Here is a 20,890-nt window from a genome sequence, read left to right as displayed (position 1 = left end):
AGGGCTGAAGAAGAGGAACGTGTGTTCCTTGCCCTAAATGATTGCAACAGACAGTAGAGAGTTGGGGTGTCAGGGTTGCTTGGGTTGCAAGAGGCCAATCTCTTCCCTGTTGTATCACACAGAGAAAACGGCGCTGGGAAAACAGTGATGACAGCCCCCACCCTTTCTTATGCTTTACTGCTGCCAAAAACTGTCTGTCTCACTCCCCACCCCTTCCTTCCAACTCTCTTCCCCATCCTGCCCCTCCTTAGAGGTGTTTGCACAGAAGAGGGCCAAGTGGGGAGAACAACTCCTTGGACCGCTTTGCGCAAAATCCACCCCTTCTCTCTCCTCCCTCCCCTCCAGCCTCTGGATCCCGCACAGCCCTCCGTCCCCTCCCCCAGCGGTGCTGTGTTGGGGATGTGTCTCTGTACTATTAAGGTGGGAGGGGGGCTACAAGAAGAGGATGACGGATATTCAGTTCTCCCACTTCTGCCTGACGTTCCTCTCTAGCTCCGCCAGGGTTGGTCTGTGTAAGAAATAGCAGGAGCTGTGGCAGCGGCGAGAGAAGCGGCTGAGGCGCGTGGAACCTGAAAAGTCCGGGTGCTCGCGGTTACCTCGCAACGTGGGTCCCAGCCGGCCGCCAGCACCATGGACAGCGGCACCGTCCCCAGGAACGCCAGTAATTGCACTGATCCCTTCACGCACTCTTCAAGTTGCTCCCCAGCACCTAGCCCCGGTTCCTGGGCCAACTTCTCCCACTTAGATGGCAACCTGTCCGACCCGTGCGGTCCGAACCGCACCGAGCTGGGCGCGAGCGACAGCTTGTGCCCTCCGACCAGCAGTCCTTCCATGATCACGGCCATCACCATCATGGCCCTCTACTCCATCGTGTGCGTGGTGGGTCTCTTCGGAAACTTCCTGGTCATGTATGTGATTGTCAGGTAAGAAAGGCGCCCGAACTCTGAGCGGTGATTTCAGTGATTAATAGGGGCGTAAAGGGACACCTGGGTCCCCAGGCAGAGTGTTGGGAGGGAGGATGAGAGAAGTAAAAGGGAGAATGTGAAGTGACAATGAATACAGAGAGTGGTTATTGTTTGAGTGCAAAAACCTACTTTTCAATCCCCCCCACCAGTGATAAAGAAGAACCCCAAATTTCAGGAACAGATGTAAAGCTCCGACCAAAAAAAAAAAAAAAAAGCGCTCTATCTTAGAGCTCGCTTCAAGAGGGCTCTGGGGCAGAATCCCACAGTCCTTTAGGCAGAAGTTGTGGAAACAGTAATTTGTGAATAATGCAAGAGGAATGCCAGTTTATTTCCTCTCATTGGGGGCCAGGTCTCATTTTCAGTTCTTTTCAGAGTTGAACCTGGGCAACATTCCAACTCCTGCTAGTTTCTTTGCTGTCCCATATCTCCACCGTCCCTTCCCTTGTCATGTAGCCCTTACCCCACTCCACCTTCCATCCTATGGCCACACTCATAGAGGAAGTTTTCCTGGTGTCTCACCACAGTGTTGCTTTGTTGTACCAAATATGACAGTTGTGTTGCCTAGACCAGTTTGCAGTTAGCAGCTGCAGATGTGCTAGGGAGATCTGACTTGGGAATAGGTAGGGTGGTTCAAAAGTGCAGGATGTGACTGTGTTTCAATGCCTCCAAAAGGAGGAACCAGCTAGAATTGACCAAAAGCAGTACAATTCTGCATTATAAACTATAATATAGGAAGTTGTAATGGTTGCTCTTAAAAAATAAAAAATGTCTTTATCCAGGGTAATGATTTCAAAAGAGTTTGTGGCCCATTTTCTGTTTCCCAGATGCTCTGGGTTTACTTGGCAGAGTATGCAAACGCTCAATATCAATTGAGATTGATATAAATTGTGTTAGTATTGTGCATGTTCAAATCCTACATGTTAACATGGAATAATACATATTTATGTTTGTTAAAGGAAATAATGATTTTAACACTTTATTTAGGATTTTCTTCCTACTGGGGTATCTATGTGTTCTATGTATGTAGTGAACATGGAATTTTCATGGTGAGCTACAATATTTGCTTCATCTATTCTGCAAATAGTGCAGGTTTCAATGGAGCTCTTTAATCATTCAACAATCCATTTTCCCCATTATGTTTCTGAGTTGTTTGTAATTGATTTTCTACTTATATGTCTGATTTCTTTAATTAATGATTACTACAGAATAATGCTAATTTCTCTGATCTTTTGATGAGGAATAAGATAAGTAACGTCTCTGAGAAAACAGCACCATCTATTGAGAAGAAGGCTAACAACAGAAGATAATGCAGGAAGAGAATCAATGGAAGACTTTATTTTTATAAACATTTACTTTATGTAATCCAATACAAAGATTCATACCAAAGATAAAACCTAAATCTCATTTTGCAATTATGATAATAAAAATCATAATTTAAGGCCTGCATTATGAAGGGAAAATATGTTTCTCATTTTTCCTAAGAAAATTCATGAAATCATAAGCTTATAGGACCAGAAGGGACTCTAAAGATTATCTATGCTAAGTGAGTAAACTGAGTCACAGAAAACATAAATGATTTCTTCAAGGACAGATATTTCATTAGTTCAATACCACTGAATTTCTCTTAGCCAATATAATTTTCTGTTTATTAGAGTGGCAAATCTTGATTTGAGTTAATTAGACAAAAAGATTGACAGAGTAGGTTTAGGTAACAGTAATAATGTAGAAATGATAAATTTTCCCAATTTATGTCTGAAATCCTGGAGAATAATGGATAAATCTAAATTGCCAAAGTATCTAGAAATCCTGCCATATGAAACATAATATTTTCTTCTCTTTTATTGCTTCTCTTGGTATTTTCCTTCATCATTTTTCTCCCCTCTAGTTTATGTTTTTCTATAAAGGGAGAGTCAATAGAGCAGCAACTGACTGTCAAATAAGCAAATTGGTCTAATTCCAGGTTTAAAAGATTGCAGGTTAGGTGAGTTTATTTTAAAGGCATTACCTCTAACCTCTTGATGACTTGGAAAAGGATGGTGACATTTTATCTTACTGAGAACATGATATTATGCTTTACTTCTCTGTACTGAAAGTTCTACCAAATGCCACTAGGATTTGAAAGGACACCCAAACATCAACCTGTGGCAAGTCAGATGTTTAATCCAAGGTCAGACAACCCACTGAGAACATGAATGTGAAACAGAAAAATAGACAGTTCAGTGACGGATGGACTGATGAAGAGAGTATCTGGGGATTGAAGAAAGTTTATGTAGCTGAGAATATTTAACTGAACTGTCTCCAGGCTGTGGTGTTTTCACTACAAAATGATGGGTTCAGGGATATTATTGTCCCTGTTAAAACAATGAATATAATGCTGCAGCTATTAAACTATAAAGATAAAATTCTCACTTCCTGCTACTATTTAAAATTCTACAAATAATTTTGAATGGTCAAGTACGTAGTTATGGTTTTCTAACCAGATTAAGGTAATGTTGATTACAATGTCTTAATACATTGAGTGAATCATGAGGCTCAGATGACTATGGCAACAAAATCAACAACAAAAGTACCTGGAAATACAGATGCTGTGATTATTGCTTTCTTGTTCTGTGTCTCAACTCCATCATCATCATGCCTTCAACAACATTAAATAGGATTCTTACATAGTGCTATTCTAAGGAGCAAAGGACGGAAAGGAGATACTGTCATCTGATCTAAAGATTTAAAATCTAAATGTTGTGATGGAATGTTATAACTATCCATCACCTGAAAGCTTTTTTGGTTTTAAGGAAAAAAAAAAACAAATCTTGCAGGATAATATTATAAAAATTGCCACAAAGTTTCTGGGAAATATTGTGATAAAAATATTACAAAATGTAGCGATCATTTAAAATAGGATGATAGTATATTATTGTCAAGAATATTTAAAGAAAAAAATAAATTCAAGTAATACACAAAGTTATAGTTACCAGGAATGTTTCACTCACTGAAAATATTTGACCAAAGTAGAGAAATAACCATAACTGTAAAAACTGATAACAATCCCACATGTGCCAATTTTGTGATTTTTTTCCCACAATAATTCGTCCATGTAGTCATGGATGTGGTCTATGCCAACACTGTTGGAAAAAAGTAGAGGCTTAGAAACTGTTAGATCTCTGTGGGCTGTGTAAACCATCCTTACAAGTAAAGTTCCAATGAAAAGCGCCAAATATTGCCTTCATTTTTAACATTATTTCTTAATTTATCTAGCTGAATTCTCAGTATGACCAGTTATCAGAGAAGAGTGTTTAAATATATGCAAAATGTTACCGTCATGTTTCTTTCATTAAAAAGTATTTCTGATTTTAAAACACGACCTATGAGCTTATATTTGCTCTATATACTAAATATTTGATTCAGGTCTAAACTACAAAATGATCAGTCATGCCTGATTGAAACAGAAGTGCAAGCTTTTTCACTTAATTCAGATGTAAGTAGCCAAGAAAATAAGGAATAATAACGTCTTGTTTAATTTAAGGATATATATGTATGTATTTTTGTGTATATATATATATATGTATATATATATACACAAATATACATATATACAAATATATATATACATATCAATTAATTTGAATGCATATGTCATTGATATGGTCACAGTAATTTTTATAAAATAAAAAAGTTAATAGTTCATTTAGAAAGCTCAAATACTTATAAAGCTCGTTTTATTTTTTTTAAACTATAACTATCCTACTTAGAGGATGAATTTAAAGGAAAAAAAATACTAAATAAAATTCTGTTCTTAACAGAATGGTTTACCATCCAAACATAAGAATTTAACTGTATGCCTTTCACTTCACAATGGAGAGCTTCTAGTACCAACCATTACCATTTGAACTTGAACTGTGCTTTCCCATATAAGTGCTAATTCTGTTGGGAACACTCTTCCTCAGCGTGTCCTCAGACCCTAAATTGCTTTTAATTTTCTATGTTGTAAACTGTGTCTTTGTCATTTGCATAGAGTTATCACTGTGTTTCTTTGCCTTCTCTCCTTTCTTTCTTAAAAGAATGAGTTATATTTTATGAAATCTTTCCAACATAAAGGAATGTATGGAGAACAGTACAAGATTCTTCACCTTTAAAATTATATATATAATTAGAATAATTATATTATACTATTATATAATATACTATATTATATAATATATAAGAATTATATATTATATAATTATATTATAATTAGAATAATTATATACCTCTAGGAATATATAATATATACTACACATAATATATTTTATTTATATCTACATAACATATAATACATCATTACATAAAATTAAGAATTTTATAATACATAATATAATATAGAATACACAACTATAAATACATATAATATATAATATATAAAGTATATTATATATAAAATATTATATATAATATACAAAATATATATATTATAACATATATATAAGAAGCCTTCTCTCTTCTCCCTTCATTCTCTTTGCCCAGAGACTATCACTATTACAAATTTGGTGGTTATTATTCACACACATATTTTTATATTTCCACAAAGTGTAATCTTTAAACATGTTCTTCAAACTGTATATAGTAAATATTTATATTTTACATTAATATTAATACACATAGTTTCACTATTTGCCCAGTGTTGTTCTAGTTCCAGCTGATCAATGATAGAAACAAGATGTCAAACAAAACAACATAAAAAACAAACAAAAACAAATAAAAACTCGGGCCATTAACTCTCCTGAATGCTTTTAACTTATCTCTAAATGTGTGTTAAAAATTATTATAAATATTTCTATACAAGTACTTTTCCAAACTGATTTATATTTTTATTAATATTTGTATATAATATTCAGAGAAAATTTTTTTTAGTAATTGTTGCATCAAGTAATCTGTTCATGAATATTACCCAGACATAATTTCTCTACTTTTAAGAGGGAAATAAAAAATAAGTGGTTTCTACTCGTATTCCAAAATGTCATTCAAATGATAAATGCGATAATATTTACTTAGGAATTTTGAGTATCTTTGGAGGACCCCGTACACATAAAAGCTTAAAATGTTATTTTTTTTAGTATTCCACTTTAGGTATTAATTGCAATCAAATTGTTTTGGTCAGCAGAAAAAAATAAACTCATTTCAATGAATAATATACAACAATATGAAATTTAAAAATATATTAATGATAAATTCCAAGATTAAATGTTGTATGTAATTTAAAAGTATGAGACTTTCATATTTTTATATCTTTAACCCTCACAAAGTTTAATGTATATTTAATGGAAATAATGATTTATGACAGTAGTCTCCACACTTGTTTTTAGATGGAGACACTTACTTCAAGAACTTGGAAGCCAATATAAAAAAACAGATCAAAGAAGAGCCATTCAGGATTAATCATGTGTTGGGAACCAAGAGCACAGCTCAACTGCCACCCCCACCCCACCCTCCATTGCTGTCCCCAAGTCACCTGCAGGGAATTTCTGGGGCTACCTCAGGCAATATTTTAAAATAATGGTTTTCATATTGTTTCAGACCCTTCTTGTATCCCACCTCTCATCCTGCAGCTCACTTTTTACTTCAGTGGTTGGGATGGTAGTAAGTTTTGCCCAGATATAACTTGATAACACTTCCCCTTGCTGCGTGCATGTCTGGTTTCCTCACCTTCTACTCTGGACTTTCTCTGACTCCACAGCCCTCCACAGGAATCAGCCTGGCGTTCACATGTGAGGAAGTGGGACGAAGTTGCCACCCCATGGAATAACCCCTGACCAGGGAAATGGGAGCCGGTGGACAAATGGTCCCCTCTGCTTCCCTCTCCTTTGGGTGCACAGTTTTGCACAGACCACAGGCACTTTGGAAAGTCATTGTGACCATATCAAGGACGTGATTTTCTTCCTTTCCTGTTTCACTCTTCTATGTCCCCATTTCCGGTACCCATTTCTGTTTTCTGCAATCGCTTTCCAAAATGATTCACCTTCACATAAGCTCTTGTCTCACACTCTACAAAGCTCATCATTGCTGTTATTTTATACTTGGATACTATGTGTTGGTACATAAAATCTGGTTAATAAATTGAGTTTTATAGATTCATTGAGTTTAGGCTTTTCTTAACAATTAGAAATTCTTACGAAAAATTCTGATAAGTCACCCCAATTAGAACTCATAAGAGAGTTCACAAGCTTAGCTTTTCCCTGCACTTTTTCCCGTTTCAGGATTCAGGAAAGACTTGACTACATTTTGCTTAATGGATGGGGAGTAGGCAACGGTCACGTATAGTGTTCAGTTTACTTCTTGAGTTCAGTGTGACGGCAGCAGTAGGGTCTCTGGTATATACAGGAAATAAAGCTTCCTATGCCTTCTAAAAGATTATCTGAAGACAAGAACTACTCCTTCCTTCTCCACTGATTCCAAGTTGTATAATAACTATAAGAGTACTTATAATAACTAACGTCAAGAAAATTTTAGGACCTCCAAAATAAGCTGAAACAGCAGATATAAGAAATGTCATATGCAAGACACATCCTACAATGATTTTGTCTTAACAATTCCTTTCCTTAGCCATCTTTTCTTGCTTCAAGCCATCTTTTTCTTTCTCCCACCAATTCCTCAGGCTGAGGGTCCTTGAATAAGATAAAATCTGGAATGGGAGCGTAACCTGGAAGAAAAGCTTTGCCTTGGTTCAGTCAGGGCTCAGCTCCAAACTGTTCTGTGCCTCATTCTCCTTATCTGTACAATGTGTTAATTAGACTGAAACTCTTAACGTCCCTTCTACTACTAAGATTTCCTATGGCAACTTCAACGACACTTTCTCCATAATTTCTCCAGCTATAGTGTTTAGTGAAAAAGTAATCATCTATGAAATTAAATAATCTTGGTTCCAGTGCCATCTCACCCTCTTGGATTCAAAATGAGCTGAAATAGATTATGTCGGAGAGAGAAAACACTGAGCTGCCAGGTACTGGAGTGGTCAGTTAAGACAATGAGCCAAACTGAAAATCAGAGTCAAGCCTTTACTCACTTACTGCAAAAGTATAAGCATGAGGTTAAACAGGAAAAGATGCCAGCTCCCAGTTTCCATTTTCCCCCACAGAAAGGCACCAGGTCACATTTATGAGAACAGATATACATGGAGGGGAAAGGGAGTCACTGTCTTACTGCATACGGAGCCCCAAATAATAGAATCCTGCTGTTTTATGGACCTGGGGGCTGGAGGAGGGAAAGAGGTAGGGCTATGAGTGGGAAAGTACTGAGTCAGAGTAAAGAAGGGTTTCTTCAAGGACCTCTGATAAGGAGGTCTCGGCACAAGCACCTAGGAAGGACCATGCCAATGGCCCCTCAAGGAGGCTTCCCAATGGGTGTGTTTGGGCTAGGACTGCATATACACATAGGAGTATGGCTGTTGAGGGTGGGGGAGGGGAATGAACCCTTGACCACAGCTCACTCCAGGCTGTGACCAAGTCTGATTTGCGAGTAGCGTTCTCTCAGGAAGCCTTCCATGCAAAGCCTTTATAATTGTTTATGATTGGGCCCCCAAGATCACACACAGGATTTTGACCTGGACCTAGACTTCTCAGATTTAGCTTAAACCTCTATCTTTCATTTTCTCTTTTTGATTTATAAGGAGATTGCTTTAATATTTGCCTTTGGAAATTAATCATATTCCAGATGTTGCATTCCAAAACTGATGCAGAGAGATAGTGGTTCCACCAGTTCTAATTAAGAGAACTTTTGTCAACCAATGAATAGGGCAGGTAGGGCCTTTACACATGATGGAACATGTGATGGGTTCTAACTAATGAAAGAGATCATTCTACTCTGGATATCATTTTCTGTCCAGGCAAAAACATTGTCAATCATGTGTTAGTTTATCAGTTGCATATAAGGAGGTGTCCTAAAGTGAATCAAATAGTAACCATTCAGATTTACTGAAAAGTATCAGGGTAATTAAAATTAATGTTTAAATAAGTTAAACAAACCTGGTCTATTCACTGTCTTGAAATAAACTATATATTATTTTTTAGTACCTTTTTCTTTACTTTTTCTATTTTTTCCCCATCATCTCTCTACTTTTTTTCTATCAAAATCTTTCTTATTCTTCAAGTCCCAGTTTAAATCCACTCCTCTTTGCAGCCCCTCAATATTCTCATACAACCAACTTCTCTGAAGTGCAACCCTTACTATTTGCTACTATTGCAAAAAATCTCTGCATTTTCTCATGACTTCACAAAATGTCACTTGATGATACTTGAAGACTTGATCTACAACTGTCTATGTTAGCTAAGAAATTCAACATTTCAAAGTTGAGCAACAGAACTGTACATCTTTAAAATATTGTGTAATTCAAAGTGTTCAGCATTTCAAATTTACCTCAGATTATTCAAATGTAAATTCTAGTTAGGACAATTTACTACTTTGTTCATGCATATTTAGCCTTTATGACTTTAGACATGAAAGCTGTTCTGTACTCGTGGATTTATGTCAGCAAATGATAAATTCAAATACACATATAGATGCATACACACAAACATTGAATAGGGACTAGATTGTTACTCTTATAATTTAAATTACAAAGTAAAATTTTAAAGAGTAAAAAAATACAAAATTAATACAGTTGATTCTCATTATTCATAATAATTATATTCTGTAAAGTTACTGTGACTTCTTTGTAATTATTCTACCAGGATGCTAGCTCTATGAAAATGTAAAAGACAGGCATGTAAAAACTCAGCTCCAAAAATATTTCTCATTAATGATAATGACAAAATAATTGAATTTCTCACTAATATTTTTAAAATAATTTTAAAATAACCATGCCATATTTTCTTTTGTTAATTTGTTCTGTGAGAATGAAATGGTTCTTCGTTCAGTACAAAAATGCTAATCTACATTTTGGTTTACTTGATTATATAATGCAAATTATCCCATGATAAATTTTACCAAATTGCCTCCTTTTCACAATCTAAGATGAAAAAAAGCAAGCTAATTGTGATATATAATAATATATATCTGCATTCCCTTTTCTCCACAGCCTCTTCAACAGTTGTTACTATCTGTCAGACAGAAAAAGTAGAGAACCATATGATTTCACTGATATGTGGTATATAAAACTGAAAACAACAAAAGAACAAATAAACAAATGAAGGAACAAAAACTCATAGACATAGACAATAGTTTAGGGGTTACCAGAAGGTAAGGGTGGGAGGGGGGGTTCTAGAAGAGGGTAAATGGGGTCTAATATATGGTGATGGAAACAGAACTGACTCTGCGTGGTGAACACACAATGTGAGATATAGATAATATAGATATAGATAATGTATTAGAGAGTTGTACACCTGAAATCTATGCAAATTTAATAACAATTGTCACCCCAATAAACTTTAATTAGAATATATATCTATATCTATATCTATATCTATCTATCTATCTATCTATCTATCTATCTATCTATCTATCTATGTAAATTCTTAGCTGCCAGCTCAGAAAAAGAAGCAGTGGGCCAGATTTGGTCCATAAGCTATCACGTGTCAAACTCTCGTGCAGAACGTGCTAAATAAAATGTATGTACTTGCAGTGGTCATGAAATAAAATATATCACCTTCTTTGGCAATTTTGATTGCATGTTGTTTAATAGATGGAGATGAAGCATTTTATAAAAATAACCTAGTAACAACTTGGTAGTATTTTTCCACATGAGGAAATAGCAATGCAGATATGAAGTTTTAATGCAGACCAGAAGAATAGTCTTAGATTATTGTCACAGAGGATCCTGCTTTTCTGAAACTGATGTTGAAGTTGGGTTGAAATAGTAATCACACAGAATTGTTTCTATTTCACCTTACGCCCCCATCTTCAACCCCCAACTCTTCATTTGACCCAGAGGATTTGCAACATTCATTACAGCTCTTAACCACCGATTAGGGAGTGAGCACTTAGAAAACAGCATTTCTGAAAATTTTCCTCTATTGAATAAGCTTTGTGGTTATCTTAAATCAATGCAATTTTCTAGGCTTTCTCGTGGTATTTTCATCTTCAATCATTTGAACCTTTCAGGAAAAAAATGAAACTATCATCTGCAAATTCACATTAATTTCTTAGCAAATGTAAAATCTGTTTTCAAAGACACTTGTGCCTGCATACCAGCCACTCTGCACCCACTCCCACGCACCCAGATGGTGACTGGCAACTTTATTTCCCTCATCCTATCTTTATGCCCTTTCAAGTACAAACTCATTGCGTGGAATTTTTTTTTTCTCTTCTTTCTGACTTATATAACTTGCTCATTTAAAAAAAATTTTTTTTGTTTTCTGTGGTTCTCAAATATCGCTTTGAAAAATGTTATCCCTTGTGTTTTAGAATTCAGACTGTGCAGCTGCATAAAGAGGACTGGGCAGGCCAAGGTGTCCTGTGGTGTTTGTAAGCCTTTGGCTTCATGTCCATGGTTTTGCTCGGTGATTTCCTAAAGACTCACTGAAATCTCCTCCCTGCCTGACTTCACATTTTTAATTCAGTCCCCATCTGTCTCCAAATGACTGCTTCTTCTTTGATCAGTGTTGCTAAGCAAAAACTTTCTGGCATGTACAGGAATTCTTTAGATTAGACAGATGGCCACCAGGTATAAGTTTACAAGGAGAGCCAACTTAACTGGGTTTTAACTGGATCGTATATAGTCCAACTGAAGAACGCTACAATTCCCAGAATCTCTTAAGTGATAACCAGATTTAAATTCTAGCAAGGAACTTAGACAGAATAAAATGAATAATAAAATGTGAGTTTCCTTCCAATTAACTTATGGAACGTGAGAGCTACTCATAAATCCTTGCAACACGCTTTGGCACATCGAAGGAGAAGGCCTCCCAGATCTTCCATTTCAGTGTTTCTCAGTCTTGGCTGAACATTAGAATCACCTGGGAAATCTATTTAAAAAATGAAAACCCACCTCTGCATAAGGCTAATTGAATCAGAATCTCTGGAGGTAGCTCCTGAGCGTAGGTAGATCTAAAGCTTCACTAGGTGATTTTAATGTGCAGCCAAGATTGAGAAGCATAGATCTGGACCAGCCAATCCATTTGGGGGATAAGAATGCTGAGTCTTGTTTGTCAAGGAGGTTTAAGGGTTCTGTTTATATACTTACTTCTCTGTACTTCAGCTAGCAGTTTAAAGAATAAGTATTAAATAAAAGTATCTCTCAGAAAAGCTAAAGCTCAAGATTTTTAAAAATTTCCTTAAAACTGGCTAATCAGCTCTCTTCATAGTCTGCATAATAGAGTGAATGCAGGGCTAACCCTGGAACAAGAAGACTCATGCTTGAATCGCTGACCCTTATTAGTTATCATGCTCACCTAGCCTCCCTAAATCTCATTGGTTAACTTGCACTGAAGGAATAATAATCATATTTAATTTCCCATGGATTTTTAGGTCTCAATTAGATAAGATACATGGAAGTGTGTGGTGAACTGTGAAAGTAAGGAGTTTTGTTATTTGCTTCCTTCCCCCTGAGAATTTATCTTCCCTCCCACTCGGCTCACACCATCAGCTAGTAGGAATCTCAAAATTCACCCAGTGCTTTTGCCTTCCCATGGGGCAAATATATCATCTGTTATAATATTTTGAAATACAGTTCATCCCTTTGGAATCACAATTTTTGCAAAGGAAAAGCAAGGCTTTCTGTGAAAGCCACTGGTGTCATTCTTCATTCCAGTCAACCCCTCCCAAGTGCTCTGGGTCATTCCAAAATCGTCTTGATGGCAACCATGATGATGTGAAAAGATTTCTAAGGACAGATAATTTCAACTTACTTGGCTCCCTATTGATAAGTTCTTTTTATATTGTCCAATAAATTCAGTGGAGAAAAATGACACAAACCAATTATTTTTTGGGAAAAAATAGCTATTTTTGTTACTTAAATGTTTCACATTTAAATTGGTGTTATAGTCAAAGGATCTAAAACAGAATCTAAGTCTAAATGCTGGCTGCATGTATTAAAACTCCTTTTACCTCAGCAGAGAATTTTATTTGAATTAGAAGACATTAGTCATAATAATGATGTTCTCTGAACACTAGCTTTGGAAATTTAGGTATTTAAAAGACCACCCCTGTGAAGAGCCTTGGTTTCTGTTATCACAGTAACACTAATCACAGTAAAATTGGTCAAAAAGATGGAGCTCTTGATGGAGAATGAATTAATGATGGTACAGTGAGTCTGTGTGGCTATCTGTTCCTAACACTTTCATTATGGATTTTTATGCTTGTCAGCTTCCTAAATCAGAGTAGTAAACTCTATAAATAAAGCAAGTACAAGGTGAGAAATAATATCCTCAAGGCTTGGAGTGTCCCTGAAAACTGAGACTATTCCAAGTACAGAAACTGTGCAGAATAAGGAGATCAGAGAAAGAGAAGGTCTTCTTTGCTTCTGAGCATTTTTTCACTGAAACACTGAGTTCAGTGCCAGTGAAAGGTTAAGTGTTGTGTGGGGGAGTATTAAATGTTAATTGAAAAATGCTGCTGGCAGTATAACCTGCACATTAGAACCCGATTGTGCCTGCCAAGAAGAACAAGGGAAATTATTATCAACATTATTATTTCATACTTACTCAGCCCCCATCATTATGAAAAGGAAACCACATGGGTTGAATGAAATTAAATACGAACATGCTTCTGATGATGTTGGTGATTCAAGGCCACCGAAATAAAAGGTCCTATTAGAAGACATTAATTGATATCTTTCAGAGTCTTTCCTTCTGATGACAAAAGGAGGCTTGTTTTATTTCTTTGTAAAATAAACAAAGCATGTTTCTAAGGAATAAATATAGTGCCTTCACGTTTTATCAGACTTCACCTTTTGTTGTTATATTGAGTAACTGGATTTTCATAAAAAAGTTTTTGAGTATAGACAGGAAAAGCTTGTTAATCAAATTCATGCCAAAGAAGATGAAACTGAGGCTCATTTATTAATATGTATTTGCTGTGTTTGTTGAACACTAACTATGTACAAAGCACTTTCCTAGGAGCTCCACATATACTAGTGAGCAAAATAGATACAGTCCTTCATCTCCTCAAAAATACAGTCTAGTGAAGAATATTAAACCATTTCACCAATTGATAAATGCCAAGGATTTGACTATAACAACTAACCTAGTGTTCTTTAAACCCACTATCAGACAAACATTATTCACAAGATTCATTATAATTACTGTACTTCATCTTTTTCCATCAGTAAGCACAACAATGGGATAACTTCTGATTTGTGTCCACTCAATTTTCCAAATTTTATTAAAGCTATTATTTATGTTTCAGAGACAAGATAGAGAAAAATGAATGCAGAGGGCCTCGGTTAATTTTCATAAAACAATGAAAGAGAATTCTATCAACCATAATTTACAAGTATTTCTCAAAGCAAATATTATAAACATTTTATAAATAGTAAAGATAATGTAATGGAACTGGAGTCCTGAATAAAAGGGATTCAGAAGAAGAAAATATTAAGAGTCAATGCTCTAAGACATTTATTCGTGTGTCACTGTACTGAAACAATGGCCACTCTACTTCTGAATACACTGTCACATAAACACAGGCAGCAGAAAGCTGAAGCTGGAGATAAGACCTGAAACCTCTGTTCTTAAAATCACTGTCCTTTTTGTGGAATTTAGAGTATCAGTATCGAAGGAGAAATTGATGCCATCTTTTGAAAAAGGATTATTGCTCTCAACAAAGAAGTTTCTTGCCTACAAACAATATGTCACATTTCCACAAAAGACATTGGTACATTGGTACATGAGTCAATGTCATAAAGCATATATTAAAACATATAAATGGGGATGTAAAGTACAGCATAGGTAATACAGTCAATAATATTGTAATAACTATGTGTAGTACCAGGTGGGTACTAAACTAATTGGAGGGATCAATTCCTAAATTATATAAATATCTAACCACTATTCTGTATACCTGAAACTAATATTAAATAATATCAAATGCCAACTGTAATTAAAAAATAAAAATAATAATTTTTCAAAAAGTATATAAGTGACGCCAATGATAACTTCCACAAGAGAACATTATTTTCTCAACAACTTAGAAACTCAAAATATGAATGAGTGAATGAACATGACCATCTACCTACCCTTGCTTTAATTGCCTTTTAGAACATATTTTACATGACATATATATGTTAAATATATTCTAGTTAAAATAGATGAAGATGTGGAATTTAACAAATCAAAATATTTTGGAGGGGGATAATTGGTCAAGGAAAATAGTTGTGTTTTCAGAACAATTATAAATAAGGATGCATCAGTTATCTTTAACACCTTTGAGAGAACATGCTAGAAACAATGTTAGTACAAGCAAAACAAAAATAACACTTTTAGAAATATAAGCATTTAACCTGTGTCTTGTCAGAAAACAGTGTTGGCCTCATTAAATTTGAAACCTCTTAGAAGCATAACCATTATTATCATCATTATCATATCATCTTAGCTAACATTTATTGTGAGCTACTAAGGTACTACACGGTAGACTCCATACTTAAAAATTGTCATCCTTGCACCAACCATTTAAGAACAGTACTAATGTTTTCCAAGTTTTATAGATAAGAAAATAGAACTCAGAAATGTTAAGTAATAAGCCTAAACTTGTTCAGCTAACAAATTACGGCACTAAGATTTGAATCAAGAGCTACATGACCCTAAAACTTAATGTTTTTCAAAACTGTTACGCTTAATTGTAGCAAGGTGAGATTTTTTGAGCCAGTTACTGAGACTTCATCAGGATAGTGGATTGGCCTATTACTTTAGTTTCTATATCTTACTTCCCAGAATGTTCCCTAATTGACAACCTGTCCATGACTTTTCCTTTGCTGATAAGTTGTGCCCCCACTGAAATAAGAATGAAGGAAATAGGAAACTTGTAGCCTTTCAGTTATAAATTTAGAGTTTTTCCTCATATTAAACTGTGCCTTGATGAATTGAACTTATGTCTCTGGACTAACTAGATCTAGTTCTCTAATTTAGTTTACATTTTATCACAGAAAAATACAATCCATTAATTACTTGTGGAACTTCTAATTATAAAAACTCAGTTGTGATCTAAAAGTGTGCTCATACTTTATCTTTAAGAGTATAATTGTATGCTGTGACCAGTATATGTTAATAATTTGTATCAACAAACTGATCAAGAAATAGTGTGCCAGACCCAGTGCTGAGAAGTACAGCTAGAGCTAGGTTTTCTGGACCTACTATTCAGCCAAAGACCACGCTATTTTCATATTTCCATTTAGATCAGTGATCACTTTTTACCTTTTGGATAAAGGAAATTTCCAATTTGTGGAATGTAAGCTTCTTGAGGACAGGGAGAGACTGTGTCTTTTTTTTCACTCCTATAACCCTGAACTTAACAAAGTAGGACAGAGTGTGCCTGAAATGTTTCAGCATATTGAATTCATTATACTATTATATTAATGCTAGATTTATTTCAGCCCTCTGTATTTCAGTGTCCCATTTCTCGTTTGTAAAAACAACAACGTTTAGATCATTGCTCTTCTGAGAGTTAATGATTGAAAGAAAGTTGGAATTCCGTAAAGTAAAATTCCTGTGAAAGAGGTAGCTATTGTTAATTTAAGATCAAGGATATTTTCCATGGTTATTGTCCACATTCAAGTTGAGAAGTCCATGGGGTCTATGCCTTGTCCTTCATCCACTTTACTATACCAAGGAATCCAAATGGGAGCGGAGCCATGGAGAGATAATTGTGATTGAGAAAATAAGAATCTGGAAGAATTAATTCTGGAAGAATCTGAGAAGAATCTATCTGGAAGAAAACATACACCTTTACTCAAGGACTTTGCTAAAGACCTACCTAATTAAATTCAAAGAAAGGCATACTACTTCATGCCCTTGTCTTCTTAGTGAGCAAAATACAGGATGGACAGACAAGGGACAAGTCAGCTGGAATTACTGCCAAGCAAAAGTAACCAGGCAAGTCAGTTTTACTCTACAGAACCTAAATAAAGTAAACCAATGTCAAAAGTGCTATAAAAATATAAAATAAAATTTAAAAATCCTCCTTTCTCACTTATGGCTCTTGCCTATTTGCAAACCTAGCACCTTTGACTACTGTCACAAATTCTTCCCATAGACTCTACTCCATTGTATTCCACATTCCATGCGTTAGAAGTAGTTTGGATAGCGTGAGATATCCAAGGTTACCAATAAATGGAACTCTACTTCTTGTATCAACATGATAGACTGAAAATTAACAAACATTAGAAGAATTCTTCGTGGTGAGATTTTTTTTCCCCCCGAAAACCATTGAATTTATGCTTCCCTAGGAGAAGAAAGATGAGGTGATAAAAGCCACAATATCGGAAGGGAAATACAAGTGGAGTCCTTCCCCCAGGAAATGGGAAGAAGCCACAGACAATGTGTGACTAAGGAATCCAGATACGTTGTAATGATGTGTCATATTAGGTCACTAAAGAAACTGTTGGCCTCTACTATAGACCAAACATTTAACAGACATATAGAAGTACAAAGCTTACGTCAAGAAAAAGAAGTTCTACTTCACAGAGCAAAAAATAAACTGGCAATAAAACTTGGCAGTTACTATCAGTAGAATGGGTAGTAAAATTTGCCAATTTAAATGTATTTAACAGAAATTTATGTTTGTCTCTGGAAAACAGATAAATGATAGACTTAGTAGAGAAACTATATTTACATTCATTTCTGGAAAACAGATGATAGGCTTATTTGTAATTCAACCCTCTACTAAGCCCTTCCTGCCACCACCAGTGACAAAATCCTCAGCATCGTGGACCAGCCATATGACCCTGAGAAGCAAATTTAATATTTTTATGGGCACTCTCCATGTAATGAAACAAATTTTGAATAATTACAACTTTCCTAACACCTAAATGCAGGTTAAGCATTCCTTTCAATGTTGCCATATCACCCCCTACCTTGCCATAACATCTAACATATTGTTTTGAAAATACTTGGTTCTGGACTCTCACCAAACTTAAGGTCTCTTGAAGGCAGGAAGGATGTGTCTCAGGTACCTACCATGGTACTTGGCAAAAATTAAAATTTAAAAAAAGTGTTACATAAATGTATGTTTGACTCTATGTTGACACAGGTTTTTATGGTAAAAAAATGTAATTGTGAAAATGTAAATGTATTTTATGAAAATCAAGAATATGCTTATAATTCTTTAGATGTTCTATTATATTTCATACATAAAATCCAATATAATTTATACCTTTAGCTAGGAGAAATGTGAAATGTATAACTTGGATCACAAAGTTAGAGTATTAAACATAAAATGTCATCGGTTTGTCTCTACATGTTAAGGTTATGGTGATTTGTATTTCACTTTTTATATGCTTCATATTTTTTAAAATGGATGTGCAATGGTATAATAAAAGAAAAACACAAAAATATGAAAATAAAAAGGGAGAAAATTTTCATATTTTCAAAGTAACAGATGATCCTGAAAGACAAAAAAGTATTGTAGTAGAGAACTTCTTCACTAAAATATAAATCAAGGTCATGTTTGGAGCTTCCTATAAAAAATACAGTTACATATATTAATTTGTGACTAAAAATGTTGTTAATGCCAGATGAGTCTATTCCAAGTTGGAAGACAAGTCTAATTGATTTAATAACCCTTATTTCACCATAACACGAAAATTTTAGATTTTAAAAACTAAAATTTCAGACTTATTTGCTCTGCCAAATTACTGGTTTATTCATGAATCATATTTTCTCCTAACAAGTGCAATTGAATTCTCCACAGGGGAAGGAAAATACCTTCCAAAAATCTCTCTGCCTGAAATTACTTAGAAAAAAATCTCAGTAAGTTGCTTTTTGTTTCCTAGAAAAATCCCAGGTCATCATGGTAGTTATAAGGAATTGTATAATTCTTAGATGAAAAGCAGTCATGATAAATATGCAATTTTAGATAAGCCAAGATCTGCAGGAACTAACTGCATTACCTTCATTTTTCCTTCAATTGGTCCTAAAGCTTTTGAGCAGCTACTGTTGCAGGAATTAAGTGAATGCCAAAATATTTAGCTATCAAAAGGTGCTATGACACATTAAAAGGGATAAACAGGGAATGCTCATCCAGTTTTGACAAGTGAAATTTGAAATTAAGTCTTCATGGATGTTAATTAAAAATCTCTGTTGTGAACACAAAAGCAATGAGAACATTCTTATGTCAGCTCCCTACACAGAATCCTGATAAATAATTCTGTTCAATATGCTGTGCTATCATTAAACATCGCTAATGGTTTAATACATAACTACAGGACATACACACACACAACTGCACAAAAAATTAAATTATCCAGGGATTTTGCTTGCATGGCAACCATCACTCAGATATAGCAAATTAACAATGTGAAACATTTTTGTCCTTTACAACGGTTCTAAACCTTAGTTCTCTTTAAAATAGGGACATAACCACAATTGTTGTAGCTACCACTAGGATTTCTGTGAGCATCGGTTTACACAAGTATATGTAGAAGTGTCTGTAAATCTTACTGCACTTTATAACCGTTATTATTTATCAGACAGACAGCTTATATTATATGGTGCATATTACAGCAGTGCAATGTAGCGGTGAAGAACATAAATTATAACAAACAGATATGGATTTAAATTTATCCTCTGTCGCTGGTATTTTTGAGCAAGTTGTTTCACCTCCATGAACCTTGGTTTATTCATCTACAAAAACAAAAGTTATAATATGCAATTCAAAGTCTGTTATGAAGATTAAGCCAGAAAATGCAAGTAAACGTTTACACAATGATTGGCAGAAAGTAAACATTCAGTAAATGTTGGCTATGGTTATAAAACTCAAAAAGTAGCATCTATCACCATCATCATTTAATTTGTTTTAATGGGAATTTTTAGTGGTAATATAATCACCTCTTTACAATGTGGAAATTAAAGCTCAGTCACTTACTTGGTCATGGTCACAAAACATATTTTAATTCCAACCCAACTTATATCCTACAGACTAGTGAGAGTGTTTTACTCTGAATTTGACTAAGAAGCCAAATTGGGGGGAAATTAACAAAACAATGGTAGTTTTAGTTACTCACTGCTCTAGATTCATAGCAGTGTAATGGACTGGCCTTGCTCTTAAGATGAAGTAAACAGCTGGTATAAATCGAGAATCACCAGGAATGTTCCTACCTTACAAAATAAGATTTTTGTCCCTTAATCTCTTACATTTATGATGTTAAAATGAAAAGGATCTCTAGGAGATATTGCAAATAAGCCCTACAAATAGAAACCACTTAATTACAATTAAGCAAGCAGGTCTCAACTTCAATGACTTCTAGATCTAATGACCACATTCAACTAGTACTTGAAGGGGTAGAAAACGTGGCCCTGGGCTCTGAAAGAGAGAAGCAGCCCATAAAACTGGTAAGACGATATCCAATATAAGCTTCATAGCCCTCACCCCCAAGTTTTGTCTGGAATGGGTTCTGCTACAGAGAGACATTGGGTAGACATTGGGTGAATACATTTGCCAAAATTCCAGTGATGCAGGCAGCTATTATAGTGACCATGCCCTCCAAGTGGCCTGTACCACATCTGTGGGCATCACTGGAAAATTTCTAATTTTTCCCTCCATCTGCTCTTTGTTGTTGGCCTCTGGTACAACCTCCTGATCCGAGTACACTGCCATCAATGCTCTCCAGCTGAAAGCCACCAGGAATAGACTTGAAGCCAAAACAACTTAGGCTTATTAAGTTTGCTCCAGCAAAGGAGACAGAACAACCACAGGGCCTTTCGTTTATGTTTGGTGATGAAGGATAGGATTCAAGGAAACAGAGCTCTGTCTGGATAGGGTGCTGTCTCAAAGCAAGAGTAAATTGAAGCAAGGGCTTCAATGATTCCTTATCT

At 35.3% G+C, this 20,890-nt stretch overlaps 1 protein-coding gene across 1 annotated transcript in view; it reads left to right on the top strand.

Moving 5' to 3' along the window:
- The first annotated feature begins 249 nt into the window (after positions 1–249).
- The window catches only part of OPRM1 (opioid receptor mu 1), a 64,202-nt gene continuing 43,561 nt past the window's right edge, over positions 250–20,890 (top strand). Inside the window, exon 1 of the mRNA XM_019749260.3 lies at positions 250–923. Within this exon, the coding sequence (XP_019604819.2) occupies positions 631–923 (293 nt within the window). The 5' untranslated portion in view covers positions 250–630. The remainder of the gene's footprint in view (positions 924–20,890) is intronic.

This window comes from Rhinolophus sinicus, chromosome 2 (assembly GCF_057876585.1).
Source record: "Rhinolophus sinicus isolate RSI-liver-muscle chromosome 2, RSI-T2T, whole genome shotgun sequence".
NCBI lineage: Eukaryota > Metazoa > Chordata > Mammalia > Chiroptera > Rhinolophidae > Rhinolophus > Rhinolophus sinicus.
This window is presented reverse-complemented; position numbering and strand designations above follow the sequence as displayed.